This window comes from Nothobranchius furzeri, chromosome 6 (genome assembly GCF_043380555.1).
Source record: "Nothobranchius furzeri strain GRZ-AD chromosome 6, NfurGRZ-RIMD1, whole genome shotgun sequence".
NCBI lineage: Eukaryota > Metazoa > Chordata > Actinopteri > Cyprinodontiformes > Nothobranchiidae > Nothobranchius > Nothobranchius furzeri.
This window is the reverse complement of record NC_091746.1, coordinates 26,229,496-26,247,060: the sequence shown is the minus strand read 5'-3', so window position 1 is coordinate 26,247,060 and position 17,565 is coordinate 26,229,496. Positions and strand designations below refer to the sequence as shown.

Below are 17,565 nucleotides of genomic sequence, written 5' to 3'. Positions count from 1 at the left end.
CCTTAATAGAGATCAGAGGGTTTATATGAGGATTGGTTCAGGTGGAGGAAAAAAAGGCACTTCAAAGTTACCCTCCACAGGGAGGGCAGCTTTGTTATGCAAAAAACACCTCAGACAGAAATGCAACAGACTGCAGACATTACACAACATAAGTGTCCACTAGGTGGGGAGGTAGGGTTGGGGACTCTCCACACATCAGTGCATGCAGCCGCGATAAGCAGCGCTCGTCAACTCCGATTGGACAGGGGAGGGAGGTAGTTGGGTTTAGAGAGCACAGTGACTCCTGGAACGATTCAGCAGCTTTCACCGGTCACAGTCCCGCCCAGGCTGGGATAGGGAGACAGAGTTGCCAGGGCGACGGCAGCATTCCACATTTGTTGGGGGGGGGGTTGCATTTCAGCCCCACAGGCTCAAGGGCACCAGATTCAGATAAGAACTTGTTTTGGGGCCAGACAGAGATAATTTCCTCTCTGTCTTAAAGTTCCGTTGGTCCTCAACCCCTCTGAATCCAATAACGGCGTAAATTAATTAGGGATGCACCGATCAGGTTTTTTGCTGCCGATCACCGATACCGATATCAAAGAATGCTGATCACCGATACCGATCACCGATACCGATCACGTGGATAGGCCAGAAATTTTCTACAACATTATAATGAGTGCTACAAACTACATAATCTGGGAATAAAGGAAATGTAACCTAATCTAAAATGGTCTGTATTAGGGTTGTCACGGTGTGAAAATTTAACCTCACGGTTATTGTGACCAAAATTACCACGGTTTTCGGTATTATCGCGGTATTTTTTTTAAACGTGCTACATTTTCACACAATTAAATAAACCCTGTATGTCAGGAAATATTGTCCACAGTTTGTGTCTAAATTTTGCCTAAAATGTGTTATTTTGTAATTATGTTGTTTATTTGTTTACATTTTTCCCCTTTAGTCTTTAAAATACCAATATTTGCCCATAACTTCGTATTTTATGTCTGTTTGATGTCATCATTTAAAAATATTAGATCAGATGATACTCAGTACTCAAGTAGCCTTCTAATCAGATACTTTTTTTTTTACCCTTACTTGAGCAATCCGTATTTCAGGAAAATATTGTCCTCGGTTTGTGTCCTTACCAGTGAGCTTTGCAGATGTGGGAAAATGTCATCAGGCAGTAATCATTGTTAAATTCATAATTATTCTCGGAGAGAGACCAGCTCTTATCTGCCCCTGGGAGCCCCGTAATGCATAGCGTCATTTCAACATGGGGGTGTCCGCGACACGGTTTATATGCAGGTAGCGGCGCTGCGGCTGCTTGATATAGCGACTCATTGCATTCTCCCTCAACCCAAATCTTCGGATCACGCATTTTAGCTAAAACGCTAACGTTAACTTGCCTTGCGTTGACTGTAGAGTTGTGGGTGATGGTCACGCAGATGTGTCATGAGATTTGAAGCGTTGCTGCCTTTCACAGACACTTTTTCGGCTCGTGCTGCAAACAGGATAGCCGCCCGTCTTCTATAAACTCCCTCGGCATTCTTCAAATATCTAAAATATGCCCGTACTTCCGACTTTGTCTTCTTTGAGGGATAATAAATGTCCTCCTGAGCGCTGCCGTCTCCTCCTTTGACCATTATTTCAGCTTTAGCATCAAGAAAGTTTTGTTGTAAACAAAGCGTGTATGTGCCGCCGGCAACTTCTGCAGATGACACGGTGGCTGGTAAGGGTCACCGCGCCTACACCGCAGCCACGGTAAACCCACCAAGATAATATAGTTTTTTAAAAACAAGACGGTTATTATTGTCAACTTTTTTTTTTTTTTTACCGGGGTTTAGCGCTACACTGGTTACCGTGACAACCCTACCTGATCGGTTTGCTTTGATCTATTTTGAAAATTCCGATCAAAACCGATAGGGGCGCTATCGGCCGATTACGATCAAATGCCGATCCATCGGTGCATCCCTAAAATTAATCTATCCCAATCCGTGCTGATTCGTCAAGTCGCTCCTTGACGGCATCCATCTTTTGTGCCAACGCATGAATCTCAGCCAAAGTTCCAAGCTTACGACTCATCTCGACAATTATATGAGTCTGCGCATTCACAGCGCGGTGCAATCTATCTCTGAGCTCCGGGAAAGAGTCAATATTCCTGGACAGTTTAATTTTCCGGTAAGCCGGGTAACCTCCCAGGCCAAAAAGCAGGAAACCTGACACCAACACCACGAATATCTAGACGTCTTCAGAATTCTCTACAGACAGTTGAGATAGGCAGATCAGGTTCCACTGTTTCCAGGAGTCCATGATATGCCCAGCTGGATCTGTCCCAGAGGGGCACCCGGGATCCCCTTCTCCCGTTGTCATCGTTGAAAAAATTTTGTCAATCACGTTGAGAGACCAACTGACCAGGTCCATTTTTTATAATTTCAGTTTCCAGTTTTCCAGAAAAAATGCAGAAGCAGCCGTACACCCAGAGACAGACAAAGAGAGGGATAAGACAGGGAGGAGAGGAGGAAAAAAAGCGTCTGTACTCTCCAAGAGCCGGAAGAAGAAGAGATGATGACTTTATCCTTTTTTCTGAGTCTCAGTTTTAGTTGTGAAACATTTTCCTACATTTTGCATCTAAACTTTTATGTTTTATGTACTTTTGCTACGAATTCTGCTTATTTTGATTTCCGGTTCCTCTCATCAGTGGCAGTTTTAGCAATTTGGGGGCCCAAGGCGAACACAGACATGGGGCCCCCTTACACAAAATTTTCGACAATCTTATCTTTAGCTGGATTTGCGAAACTCTCCCCTCTTCTGACACGAGTTATTTTCACTTTTTATTAGTCCTCCTCTTTTTTCCTGTCTTTCCCTCCCTTTCAGTGCCTTCAATATTTCTTCTTCCTGTCAGTGCTCCTGTGCTTTTGCTTTTTTTTTTTCTATTTTCCATTTTGGTCTATGTTTTTATCCCTTTAAACATTTTCCATTGTCTTTCCTTTCTGCTTCCTTTTGATGTTTACGTAGTATAACGACGTCACTTTTGGAAGTGAAAATAAAAGCTTGTTTGAAGCATGCTGCTTCGTTCTCATTGGAGCCACAAGGATAACTCTATTTCATGCTAAATGTTTTGACTACCGCTTCGAGTTTGTTACGAACGCTACTGCCTCTCTTCTTTTTCTTCTTCTTATTTGTGGTCTTATGACACGTGGTAAACAACAATTTGGTGCATTACCGCCACCAACTGGATTGGAGTGGAATGACTACCAACTACTTCCTGTTTGTGCATCGGCGCCTTAAAGGAATAGTCCATTGTGGCATTAACAGAGGGGTGCCAGCAGTCAGAGCTAGGGGGCCCCCCAACATAAGGGGGCCCCAGGTGGCCGCTGACCTATGCCTAATGGTAAAACCGCCACTGGTTGTCATTGTTCGGTTTAGCTAGTTAGTTTTGCCTTTACGTTTTTCTTTCTTTATTTGTTATTTCTGGACTTTTTTCCACCTCAGGACTTTTGATCTTGTTCTTTTAGCTCAGATCCGGTCGGCTCCTCTCGGGAGGCGACGTTACCGGGGATCGATTTAACTTCCAGCAGCAACTCTACAGTTTTACTGATTTAGCTTTTTTTTTTAACAGCAGCAGCAAAAATGAAAAGTAAAAATCTGTTGTTTGCTTTGTGAAAATTATTATCAGGACTGAAAGGTTTCCACAGCTAATGGTGCAGAACCAGCAGAGATGGTTGTGTGCTCTTCCTTGTCAGACGGATGATCGTATCTCCACCTCTAAGTCAACAGGAGACATGTTTCTCCTGCTCTGAAGACGAGTTATCGTTGTCAGACCTGGGTGGGGTGAGAAGTGGTGTTTTCTCACCAAGGCGTGGAGCGTCTCCATCTCCACCTGCAGGCAGCGCCACTGCTTCCTGGCCTCCGCCAGCTCGGCCCGCGCCTCCCTCAGGGCTGCACCGCCGAGGCTCACCTGCGCCCACGCTGCCTCTTCCTGCGCGAGGAGAGGAGGTCCAGATGTTACTCCAGAAACAGTCAAACTCAGGTTTCCTCCAGAACAAACCCACATCTCCTGTTGGAGTTTTATGTAAGATAAAACTTCAGGTAAACAAAGTGACGCCCCGTGTGCGGGTGTTATTTATTTTTGTGTCTCGCTTCCTTCTGGCTCTCAGCCTGAGAGGAGAAGAGGCAGCGAGCGGTGATGTTGGTTCTGCTGATTCCAGGTTGGGCCAGGTTGTGTGTGAGTGTGTGTGTGTGTGTGTGTGTGTGTGTGTGTGTGTGTGTGTGTGTGTGTGTGAGCATGTGTGTGTGTGTGTGTGTGTGTGTGTGTGTGTGTGTGTGTGTGTGTGTGTGTGTGTGTGTGTGTGTGTGTGTGTGTGTGTGTGTGAGCGTGTGTGTGTGTGTGTGTGTGTGTGTGTGTGTGTGTGTGTGTGTGTGTGTACAGCTGTTGGGCGTGTCTACACCCACCTTTCGATGCAGCGAAGCAGCAGTTATGATAACATGTTGTTGGTGAAAACTGAAAGGAGACTTGGGTTGTTTCAGGTTTTTTCTCTGTTTCTGCTCTCTGATTGGACGAGAATCTCACCAAAACAAGTTTACACACGACTCTCTCCAAATGAGTGCCCGTTGGAGCTTCTGGTTCAGCGACGATCTGCGTGTTGTTTCTGACGAACCTGGATTTGACTTGTGTTTGTTTAGGATGAGCGTGATAAAGTCGTTTGAATGTGATTATTTCCTGTGAACAATCAGATCCCAGAAGCTCGAAAAACATTCAAACATAAATTTGACTGATGGGATGAAACAGCCCCTCCCCCACGACTGAACTGGAGCAGCCTGATGATGGTTAACGCTGTTATTTATTCCCAAAGAGGTCCTGATCAACAGCTCTTCAGAATTCCTCTGTTTTTCTTCTCTGGCCTGTTTTGTGAGGATTAGGGTCCGGGGACGCTAAATAATATTTATGATAAATGAGAATCAGAGGACTCCAAAGTGCTTTACACTACAGTGTATGAATATAAATGTGAAAACTACTTAACAATAATAGTAAAACAGAAGTGTTCTGTTGCCCGGGGCCGGAAATCAAAGTTAAAGAGGCACGCTGCCACCTACCGCTGTGGGGTTTAAAACCCCGAGCCTTTTGGAGTCAGTTTCAACAAAACTCAGCGGGGAGGGGAGGGGGCATGTGATACCCTGGGCCATTTCCTGGACACGCCCCTGGCCCAGACTTCCCTCTGCCCAGCCACTTGGGCCAGCTTCTCCGGGGGAATCCCAAGGCGACCTGGCCAGCCGAGAGACATAGTCCCTCCAACGTGTCCTGGGTCTTCCTTTAGGTCTCCTTCTGGATTGGACGTGCCCGGATTCCTCACTAGGGAGGCATCCAGGAGGCATCCTGACCAGATGCCCGAGCCACCTCAACTGGCTCCTCTCCATGTGGAGGAGCAGCGGGTCTACTCCGAGCCCCTCCCGAATGGCCGAGCTTCTCACCCTATCTCTAAGGGAGAGCCCAGCCACCCTGCGGAGAAAACTCATTTCGGCCGCTTGTATCTCGTTCTTTCGGTCACTACCCAAAGCTCGTGGCCATAGATGAGGGTAGGAATGTAGATCGACCGGTAAATCGAGAGCTTCGCCTTCTGACTCAGATCTCTCTTCACCACGACAGACCGGTACAACGCCCGCATCCCTGCAGATGCAGCACCAATCCGCCTATCGATCTCACGCTCCAGGTTTCCCTCACTCATGAACAAGACCCCGAGATCCTTAAACTCCTCCACCTGGGGCAAGACCTCATCCCCGACCCGGAGAAGGCATTCTACCCTTTTCCGAATCAAGACCACGGTCTCAGATTTAGAGGAACTGATCCGTTTGTAGGACCACCGCGTGCCAAACCTCGAACATTTATCAGCATCTTAGTCTAAAAATACCCGACCTCCCGTCGTGACGGTCCGGGTTTGGACTGCAGGATTGTGTAACAGCCACACAGGGCAGCTCTGCTGTAAACAACAGCGTTTAATAAGAGCTGCTCTGATTTACCGCTGCAACTCTGGTGGAGGCACTTTATCGGACGTGCTGCTGAGGTAGAAACACCAGAACCGTGAACCCAAAGCCGAGCTTCTCCCAACACAAACGATAAACCTGCATACAGCTTCTGGAGAATAAACAGGTTCATGCTGTGGATTAAATGTTTAATGAAGTTGATCTCTGAGATTAATAGAGGCTGGGAACAAACCCTCAGATTAACAGACGGAAGGATTTAAACCTACAACCTCTCATCGTAGATGCTCAGGTCTGTGAGTTTGTCCTGAGGGCGTGTCTGAGTGGCTCAGAGCCAGAACATTATGCAGAGAAAATCAAGACATGGATGAGGACGTGGGAGAGGATGCATACCTCATTAAGAGCTCCTCTGAGTGTTCTGGAAGCTGCTGCTGCACCTCCGGACCAGTCAGGCCCAGCAGAGCCGGGGGCTGGGTCTGAGCCCGCTCTCGGTCCTGGGAGCCTCTCGACCGGGCCCTGAGGTCTGCTCTGGTCGCACTGCGCTCTGATTCGGTCGAAGAGCTGGGTGAGCTCCATCCCTGTGCCATCCTCCTCCTCCCCTCCTCCTGCTGATGCGGCTAACAGAGCATCGCAAGACTCGGCCCGCTGCAGCTGCAGAACCCGGGCTGCCTGCAAACAGCCAACCAGAGGGAGGAAAGGAGGGAGAGAGGGAGGGAGGAGGATGCAAATGGAGAAAAAAAAATAACAAGACGTGGAGATGAAAGCGATGCCAGTGAGACAAAAGGAACCTGTAACAGATATAGAGGAGTGTGAATGTGTGTGTGAGTGTGAGATGGACGGACCACGCAATGCGGAGGCAAGAAAAGAGATGGAGACTCAAATTCACGTGTGCTGATATGTGTGTGAGCAGGAAAGGACCCTGAAAGCAGGGAGGAAGGGGAGTATTAGTCAGCAGGAATCAGAGGGATGGAGGGAGGAGAGGTGGAGGAGGTCGGGGTGACGGACAGGAGGAACCAGAAGATGCTGCAGTTCCAGAGCAACAAACACACCCAATCATTACAGGACTGTTACCGCTGAAACTTATCATTCACCTCACATCACAATAACCATTCTCATAATTACACGTCTAGCATCATCTCATGCAATTAGCTGTCTTTAAACCAGCTAAACCAGGACAAGGTCACGCAGCCATCCAGTCAGAAGCGTTTTCTCAGGAAAGTGAAATCCTGACCGTAACGCTCACAGCGCGGCTCCACGGCTAACACATCAGCTGAGTTAGCTTTGCTTCCACACAGGTAGGAGTGCAAAACGTCAACATTTTACAGTGAAATAATCACAAAACAGTCTAATGTCTCAGTCATGTCGGCAGGAAGGTTTTCTTCATCAACAGGTTTCCTTCTGAGCCGGCAAGGTGGGGGTGGGGGGGCGTGGGGGGTTGGTCTGTTTTATTCATTTTAAAAAGGCCAAAGAGGGACTCAGTGTTTGTTTTCAACCTGTCCCACCTCCATACTTCCTGGTTGCAGAGCATTTGTAATTTGGCACCAGCTCACAGAGCATCGGCGTTAAGCAAAGGAAAGTAAAAGGACTTTTGTTTTGCTCTAAAATCGGGTGAAGAAGGCTAATACTGAGCTAACAATGCTAACGATGAATTAGAAGCAAAGAGCCAGCTCTAAAAATACCTCAAGCTACAAACAACTCAATATTATGGGTAAATATATTTATCTACTCATCAGCTTTCTGTGGGTGAGGAAGGGTGACCAGATTCCAACTCGCCAAATGTGGGAGAGAGACTAGTCGATGTGGGACGACGTGAAACTCCGACGCAACGAGATCAAGTAAAAAAAATCTGTTCCAACATTTAGCTCCAACATCACTTTTAAATATACACAAAATTATTATTATCTTCACATATTTCATGCACCGTAGATTCTATTTGAATTAAACTTGAAGAAGCAAGCGGCAAAAGCTTGAAGCTTGCTTCACCGTTTCCTCCGCTTCACTCAGCTCAGCAGCTCTGACCAGCTTTAGCTAAAGCGCTTTTAAACTATCAACTCATTTTAGAAAATGAGCAGAAGCTCAGGAGATAGAGCGGGTTGTCCGGTAATAGGAGGGCTGCAGGTTCGATACCGGCTCCAACCAGAGAATGCTGCTGTTGTGCCCTTGGGCAAGACACTTAACCCGCTTTGCCTGCTGGTGGTGGTCGGAGGGACCGGCGGCGCCTGTGTTTGGCAGGCCTCGCCTCTGTCAGTGCGCCTCAGGGCAGCTGTGCTCATCATCACCAGCGTGTGGATGTGTTGTAAAGCGCCTTGGGGGGTTGTAGGACCCTGAGAAGGCACTATACAAATACGGACCATTTAGATTTTCCACTGGAATCAACATCCCGATGAAAAAACATCCATTTTTTTTCCTAATGTTTTTCTTCTTAAAGAGCAAGTCACCCCCAAATCAACAATTTTTTTCTGATAAACTATATAAATGCGTGTCTAATCGTGCTACAGACACTTGTCGTCAATAGTTTTGAACTTTAGTTACATTTAAATTTTCTGCCTAAAACTGTCAGTGTTGTGCCGTTGTCAGGTAAAAACTCTGCACTGCATTTGAATTTAAATCTGCCATCGCTATTGGCTAAGAGGTACCCTAGAACGTTAGCTGGTACCATATGATGTCACAATGTCGTTGTGAGCCCGTGTGTGTATTTGTTAGCGGCTCCGCCCTCTCAGTCTGCTAGGCAACAGCATTTGTTGCATTTTTCAAACAGGAAGTGGGAGTGGAGTAATAATCTGGTAGGGGGTGACTTGCTCTTTAATTTAGGAACAAAATGTTTTCTAAAATGAACAAATCTCCTACATTAGATATTTGGGGGACAGAAAAGAACATCACTGACTTTAATCTCTGAAAATAATCTGACCTGATCTAGTTACTGAGTTCCTTCCAGTTACTTTTGTCCTGAATACTCAGATTCAGTAACGAAGGCTTCTACTTAATCCTCTCATTATTCCTTTACTGTGCTTTAAAAGGGGTTAGCTTGTCTGCATGTGAAACAACACAACCCCAGCACCTCTTTAGCATGAACCTGTCTAGTCACTGGGAAACCTGCTTCTGACCGACACGTTTGTGTAATTTTCTGCTCAGTTTCATATCGGACTCCGCGCCGTGACACGAAAAAAATGATTCTGAGAAACAAGAAAGACTCTGTCAGAGTCCCACGAGTCTACCGCGCTCATCCATCGTCCGTGCTCACTGACGCTTCTGTTTTGGTGGTTCTGGTGAACGCGTCGGGGGCTCTGGACCTGCGTTAAAGTTCCGCCTCCTAGCTTGACTGACAGCAACGGGCAGCTTTCTTCACACATTTTATGGAAGACTGAAACTCAAAACGTGAGACTGTCAGTAATGCGGGACAGAGTCTCAATTTGCAGGCGTGTGAAAAGTAATGAAAATGCGGGACGTCTGGGCAACCTGACATGTCATCTAGAATCTTCCGGTGCTGATCCGTGGCTGGCAACAGCCATGAAACTCACAAACGGAATTTGTTTGGAAACATGGAGCGCAGTACCCAGATTTCACCACAGAGTGTCACTCTCACTTCATTCTTCAAGTTTTAGCTGTGAGTGCCTGCAGGTAATCAGTTATTTAACAGAGTTTGCAGACTTACCGAAAATTGTCGGACACATTGGCCGACCTCCTTCCTCTCTTAAGTTGCCAAAAAAGAAAAATCTTCCTGAAAACCACAAAAAGCAGACCGACTGGTCTTGAAAGTCCGATACTTTAGAATAGCGAAAGTTTATCTAGTAATGATGTGATGAGGAAAGAAGGATTGGGGGGGCTTTAGGTGTTTATTTGACATTTGTATCGAAGTAAGAAGCAGACCTCAAAGTAAACCAGCTGCTAGGAGCTGTTAACCCCCGCAGGCTCAAAATAAGTTTTGATAAAAGGACGAACAACTAAATCCTTCGGGGGTACTACTGAGTTAAAAAATGCTTGTGAGATACGTGTGTGGAGTAACCAGGTAGGTAGGTTTTAACGTTGCTAATCTGCAACGCCTGCCTCCAGAGGGTTAAGATGCTAACTTTTGGTTAAAAAGGTCAAAAATACGGCCTTGTTCTTTATTCAGATGTAGAGCTGGTGGGTTTCAGAGCCGCAGCAGGCCAGGAAATTGCTTCATAATAAATTAAATGCTGGTAAATGATTCTGCAACAAAGAAGCAGGAAATGTGAGTGAAGCAGTGACCTGAAACCAGGGGCGCCTCCAGAAAATGTTGATAGGGGTGGCCAGATGGGGCCAAAGTCATTTTTGGGGTGGCACACCAAATTGGTGCTTGTGGTAACTCTGGGAGAGTTTAGCCTGTGGCGATGTGCTGCATTGCTCCTTTATTTGTTTTTATTAAAAATAAAGTTCGTATCCAAAACATTTAACTTAAACAACCATTTTGGAAAAGACATTTCAGTTATTTAAAATGTTATCCCAAATTACATTTAAAAATGCATTTTTTTAGGTTAATTCGCCTGTTGTGTTCACACAAAAACTATGGAGATAAAAACTTTTTTATAATGGTGAGCAGCAGAAACGTGTGAATTTTTAATAATTCTGATTATTTCTTTACTCAGTAATTATAATATTTTTATTTTGTTTTACAATTATGTCTTGAATAAACAAGATCAATATTTGGTTAGACTGAACATTAATATTATTTGTCAACACTAGCTTTTCCTGGGGGGGGGGCAGCAGTTTTCTTGGGGGCGCCCTTGCCTGAAACTCCTGGTCCATGTGATGCAGCTGTGTCATGGCGCGGTGACACTCATCCTGCAGCGTCACGCCGCGCACGTCCGCCCTCCGCTTTGCCTCCCGGAGCTGAGCAACTTGCTGCTCCAGACGTCTGGTGTTCCTCTCCTCCATCTCACACCTAGAAGATTTAAATGACCAGAGGTCAAGCCCAGTAGTACGAGATGAACTGATGCTACATGCATTTAGTTGTGATGCAACAGATCCAGAATCAGTTAGACTAATTAGGAAGCTGACAAAATCCCAGAGCGTTAAACGAGGCTCAGTCAGCTGTGGCTTCAGCTGAATAAGCCAGTTTGGCTGCAGTTTGTTCCGGAGCTTGGTGCCAAAATAACCGAACAGGACTTCATCTGATCATCATCCTTATCGTGATGTGAACAGAACCAGACGGTTGGGGGGAGGGGCTATGAAAAGAACAAGGAGCTGCTGCCGTCCTTCATGAGTTAACGGCCGACAGCGCTGGGCGTGCCCGGTGTCACTCTATTCAACGCATGAGTGAGAGTGATGACGCAGCACAAAGCCTCGCCTGACGGGAGCGGGAACTGATCCGAGTTCAGTTACAAGGGGCTGAAGAAGCACGACAGCAGGGTGAAAACAGGAAATAGTCCTTCAGACGTTAACATCATCTTTCAGTTCACCTGCAACCCTCTTCAAATGTGACGCCTCATCTCAGCGGAGCCCAATGCTGGTCGTGGAGGACCCTGTCCTGCAGGTTCTAGACTTATTTCTGCTTCGACACACCTGATCTGAACCTGGTTTCTGTTGAGCATCATGACCTGACAAGGTGGTAACTGAACCCCTGAACCAGGCGTGTCAGAGCATCACTCCTCTACCTGAATGACCTCCAGCACATTAAATATTTCAGATCATTCTTGATGTTTATTCCCAACTTGGAAAAAGAGGAACGTCACCGCTGACCTGGTTTGGATCTCAGCAGCTCTGGACTTCATGTTGTTGGACTGTAAGGCTAGCTGGGCGTTCTCCATCAGAAGTTCACAGATCTGACAAAAACACAAGAACAGGTTCAATGTGCAGATCCATCCATCCCTCCATCTATCCCTCTATCCCTCTATCCATCCATCCATCCATCCCTCTATCCATCCCTCTATCCATCCATCCATCTATCCCTCCCTCCCTCCATCCATCCATCCATCCATCCATCCATCCCTCACTCCCTGACACTTGATCCTTCCAAAGCTCCTCCTAAGGAAACCTACAAGAAAATAGCCTGGCCAGTATGGGGTTAGACCCGTGCCAAAACCCGTGCACGCAGATTCTGCGTGCATGGGTCCACATCGCGCGTGTGAACGGGACTCGCGAGTGAAAATATACATGGCGAGTGGTCATTTGTGCACTGAGAGGGAGCAAACTGTGCCTGTGAGCGCATAAGGATGTGCACAAGTGACAAACCTGCGTGCGCGCGTTGCCAACGAGCACACGGCAGAGGAAAACGTGCGCGCGCGGCAGCCTCTCTGCGCGCTCGCTTTCTGACTCCGCTCGCTCGGCTGTAAGGGGTTTTGGCACTCTGGAGGCGTGGCCTGTGGCAGATCTTCTCTGTCCTCTGATTGGTCATATTTTGTACCTTTCTCCGTGCCTTTTAGCTCAGCCAGAAGCTCAGCCAGGAGAAAACAAGATGTCGAAGGTTTTTCTTCTGTTGTAGGCAGCTCGTTAAGCAGCCTTGGAGGCACCTGGGCTCAGGGTGTGGTGCTGCCTACAAAGCCTACTGTTTTTCTGCTTTCACTGGGTCTCTGCTGTGTGGTGGACAGTCCTCACTGGCCATTTTCTGTTCACTAACTTGCTTTAGTAAATCCTTACTTTGGTTAAATAAATCAGTTGTTGAACCCCCCACTCCTCTGTTTGGTCTCCTTTCTTATTACAGCCCACCACTTCCAGTCTGGGTTGTAACAATCTGCAGACAGATTTCTGAGTATCTCCTCCTTTGGTATACAGATCCTCACTGAGCCATGTACTGTGAACAAATAGTTTCTCCGTGATATTATCCAGCAAGGTCCCGTTTTTGTCAAAACAAGGGTGAGGTAATGAAAAAATAGAAATTTTTCATTAAATTAACATTTAAATTATTTATATGCATCATTAAAATAAAAAAAACATGTTTTGAAATATATAAAGTGCACCAAACTTGACTCAGTCCATTCAACAATTCTAAATGGACAATTATGTAACTCATCAATTAATTATTTGAAAGGATAGTTTGTCAATTAAATGCTGAAAAAAAAACCAATTCATTAATGAGGCAAGAACTTTTTAAACTTGAACATACCTACACCCACAAGTTTATTTTTACCTGGGGTCTCCTCTCAAGAGTGGCTGAAGTAATATTACAACTTTGACAGAATACAAATTCTCTCTCTCTCTCTGGAAGCCCCACTCTAAGGGCCTTTGCAGTGTATTAGTGACTCATATATTGTACAACCACAGTCATAAAGTTTTCAATCAGTGGTTTTATTTCAGTATGTATTTTTCCAGTATAACAAAAAAATATAATTTTATATGGTTAAAACCATCTAGCTTATGTGCACTTTTTAAAACACTGCCCAGCAAACATTCGGACATTTAATGACAGTTGAACGGTCACAACTGTAAAATAATATCAAAGGAATTAGGAAAAAATAGCATAACACCTACTCTATTTTCCTTGCCCGGACTCGAACCTGGATCCTCCGGGGGGAGAGTCACCCACTCTACCAGCTGAGCTATGACAAAAAGTACTGAATATCAGATTTTTTTATATAGCTGCCATCATTTTGGTCCGACAGGAAGCCAATGGGCCAATGAGGTAGAGGGTAAAGTGCGGGCAAAACTAACCAATCAGAGGACAGAGAAGATCTGCCACAGGCCACGCCTCCAGAGTGCCAAAACCCCTTAACAGCCGAGCGAGCGGAGTCAGAAAGCGAGCGCGCAGAGAGGCTGCCGCGCGCACGTTTTCCTCTGCCGTGTGCTCGTTGGCAACGCACGCACGCAGGTTTGTCACTTGTGCACATCCTTGCTCCCTCTCAGTGCACAAATGACCTCTCGCCATGTATATTTTCACTCGCGAGTCCCGTTCACACGCGCGCGATGTGGACCGTTTTGGCACGGGTCTAACCCCATAGACCAGCCAGCCTCATGCTTCCTTATGGCAATCACGGGCCTGAGAACTCTCCTATTCAAATAACCCCACCCCCTGAGAATTCTAACCGAGCCAATCAGCACTGAGCGGTGTACGTCACACACCATAACGCTCAGTTTCTGTTAGACAACAAAGACAGCGTCTGAAGTGGAGTTTCCTCTGTTGAACACGTCTTTATAACCAGAAGAAGAAGAGCTAAAAGCCTGGCTAGCCCCGCCCCTCATGTGCCTCTCTGCCTGTGAGTAACCAGACTGGTTTCCTGTGTAGAATTAAACAGGATGAATCTGGCAGGCCAGGCTAGCATGGAAAATCACCTCCTGGTTTTGCTTTCAAAACTCCACATCGGAGCAACGATGGAAGCAATAACTGCAAAAGACAAAAAAAAAAAAAAAACACAAAAAACATCTGTATAAAGTTTTTATTCTTTATTTAAAACATGTTGAGATAATGTCAAAATAACCCAAACTCCACTGTAAATATGTAATATGGAAGAATGATGTAGGAATTACATCATGTGGTCCAATTTGGTTACTGAAGTCTATCCAAACAAAAAGTTACTCTCTCACTCCCGTTCTGCGAGTTTCATGGCTGCTGCCTGTAATGGATCAGCGCCAGAAGATGCTAGATGACAGGAAAAGACGAGTCATAGAGAGCAAGATGTTGCATACGTTGTCATATCTGCTTTATTTACATATTTGTGTTGAATTACTGCAGCGTTAACTCAGCAACATCACAGGCTGTAAACGGTAACTACGTTCCACTTGGTGTTTGTAAATGGAGAAAACCGATTTAGAGGAGCTGATTCTCATCCCAGCTGCTTCACACTCGGCTGCGAACCGCTCCAGCGAAAGCTGAAGATCACGTTCTGATGAAGCCAACAGGACCACATCATCTGCAAAAAGCAGAGACCTGATCCTAAGGCCACCAAAACGGATGCCCTTCACACCTTGGCTGCTCCTAGAAATCCTGTCCATGAAGGTTATGAACAGAATCAGTGACAAAGGGCAGCCTTGGCGGAGTCCAACTCTCACTGGGAACGAGCCCAACTTACTGCTGGCAATGCGGACCAAGCTCTGGCACCGGCCATACAGGGACCTAACAACCCGTATCAGAGGGTCTGGTACCCCATACTCCTGGAGTACCCTACACAGGGCCCCCCGAGGGACGTGGTCAAACACCTTCTCCAAATCCACAAAACACATGTAGACTGGTTGGGCTAATTCCCATAAACCCTCCAGGATCCCCCTGAGGGTATAGAGCTGGTCCGGTGTTCCACGGCCAGGACGAAAACCGCATTGCTCCACCTGAATCTGAGGTTCAACAATCCGACGGACCCTCCTCTCCAGAACCCCTGAATAGACCATACCAGGAAGGCTCAGGAGTGTGATCCCCCTGTAGATGGAACACACCCTGCAGGCCCCCTTTTTAAATAAGGGGACCACCACCCCGGTCTGCCAGTCCAGTAAGACTGCCCCCGATGTCCACGCGATATTGCAGAGCTGCATCAGCCAACACAGCCCCACAGCATCCAGAGGAACTCCGGGCGGATCTCATCCACCCCTGGAGCGTTGCCACAGAGGAGCTTTTTAACCACCTCAGTGACCTCAGCACCAGAGATTTGAGAGGCCAACCCGAAGTCCCCACACTCTGCTTCCTCACTGGAAGACGTGTTGGTGGGATTGAGGAGGTCTTCCAAGTATTCTGCCCACCGATCCACAAAGTCCTGAGTAGAGGTCAGCAGCACACCATTCCCACTATAGATAGTGTTGGTAGCGCACAACCCCCCCCCCCCCCCCCCCCCCCCCCCGAGGCACCGGATGGTGGACCAGAATCCCCTCGAAGCCGTACGAAAGCCTTGCTCCATGGTCTCACCAAACTCCTCCCATGCCCGGGTTTTTGCCTTGGTGACCACCCGAACCACGTTCCGCTTGGACTGCCGGTACCTGTCAGCTGCCTCTGGAGTCCCACAGGCCAAAAAGACCTGACAGGACTCTTTCTTAAGCTTGACAGCATCCCTAACCGCCGGTGTCCACCCGCAGGTTCGGGGGTTGCCACCATGACAGGCACTGACGATCCTGCGACCACAGCTCCGGTCGGCCGCCTCAACAATGGAGGCACGTAACAGGGTCCATTCAGACTCCATGTCCCCCGCCACCTCCAGAACATTTTGGAAGTTCTGTCGGAGGTGGGAATTGAAGCTCCTTCTGACAGGAGACTCTGCCAGATTTTCCCAGCAGACCCTTGCGATACATTTGGGCCTGCCTGGTCTGACCGTCATCCTCCCCCACCATCTGAGCCAACTCACCACCAGGTGGTGGTCAGTTGACAGCTCCGCCCCTCTCTTCACCCGAGTGTCCAAGACATGCGGCCGCAGGTCAGACAAAACAACAACAAAGTCGATCATTGAGCTGCGGCCTAAGGTATCCTGGTGCCAAGAGCACATATGGACCCCTTTATGTCTGAACATGGTGTTCATTATGGACAATCCATGACTGGCACAGAAGTCCAATAACAAAACACCACTCGAGTTCAGATCAGGGGGCCGTTCCTCCCAACCACACCTCCCCAGGTCTCACTGTTGTTGCCCACGTGAGCGTTAAAGTCCCCCAGCAGAACAAGGGAGTCACCATAAGGAGCACTTTCCAGCACCCCCTCCAAGGTCTCCAAAAAGGGTGGGTAGTCTGAACTGTAGTTTGGTGCATAAGCACAGACCACAGTCAGAACCCGACCCCCCACACGTAGGTGGAGGGAGGCTACCCTCTCATTCACTGGGGTAAACTCCAACGTACAGGCACCAAGATGGGGGGCAACTAGTGTGCCCACCCCTGCTCGGCGCCTCTCAGTGGGAGCAACTCCAGAGTGGTAGAAAGTCCAACCCTTCTCAAGGAAACTGGTCCCAGAGCCAGAGCCATGCGTTGAAGTGAGTCCGACTATATCTAGTCGGAACCTCTCAGCCTCACACACCAACTCAGGCTCCTTCCCCACCAGAGAGGTGACATTCCATGTTCCAAGAGCCAGCTTCTGTAGCCGAGGATCAGACCGCCAAGGTCCCCGCCCTCGACTACCATCCATCACACACTGCACCTGACCCCTTTGGCCCCTCCCACGAGTGGTGAGCTCATGGGAAGTGGGACCCACGTTTCCTCTTCGGGCTGTGACCGGCCGGGCTCCATGGGTGAAAGCCCGGCCACCAGGCACTCGTCAACGTGCCCCACCTCCAGGCCTGGCTCCAGAGGGGGGCCCCGGTGACCCACGTCCGGGCGAGGGAACACGGTTCGCACTTATATAATTCATCATAAGAGGTCTTCGGGCTGCTCTTTGTCTCTCGTACATGTTGCTCCTTTAAAGTCCAAACTTTTGTTAGGTTTTTTAAACTTTGGGAAAACTGGGTTAAAACCAGATCTGCACCTAAACCAATAAACCAAAACATTTCAGAGGCTCCTCGATTTCCATGCATTATTTTTTACTTAAAAATACTTATGACAATAAAAAAGATCAAAAACCAAATTCTGATAAAAATAATAATCAAAGAAACGTTGAAAAGTGTCTCGCTCTGATTTTTAAAACCTTTTCATGCTCTCTGAATGCAAAACGCCCAGATTGAAGGAGAGCCAAACACAATATTGAAAATTCCCAGACTTTACTGAACACACCGTCTCTCTCTTATGAGGGCGTTAGCGCACCCTCTGAAAGGCGAG

The 17,565-nt window shown here is 47.4% G+C and overlaps 1 protein-coding gene across 5 annotated transcripts in view; it reads right to left on the bottom strand.

Moving 5' to 3' along the window:
• krt222 (keratin 222) overlaps window positions 1-17,565 on the bottom strand; it is a 51,191-nt gene that overhangs the window by 8,234 nt on the left and 25,392 nt on the right. For all 5 annotated transcript variants that reach the window (XM_054743914.2, XM_015971667.3, XM_054743913.2 and 2 more), the window contains exons 4-7: window positions 11,656-11,738; window positions 10,705-10,858; window positions 6,352-6,627; window positions 3,836-3,961 (exon numbers count right to left, since the gene is read on the bottom strand). In XM_054743914.2, coding sequence (XP_054599889.2) covers window positions 3,836-3,961; window positions 6,352-6,627; window positions 10,705-10,858; window positions 11,656-11,738 — 639 coding nt within the window. The remainder of the gene's footprint in view (window positions 1-3,835; window positions 3,962-6,351; window positions 6,628-10,704; window positions 10,859-11,655; window positions 11,739-17,565) is intronic.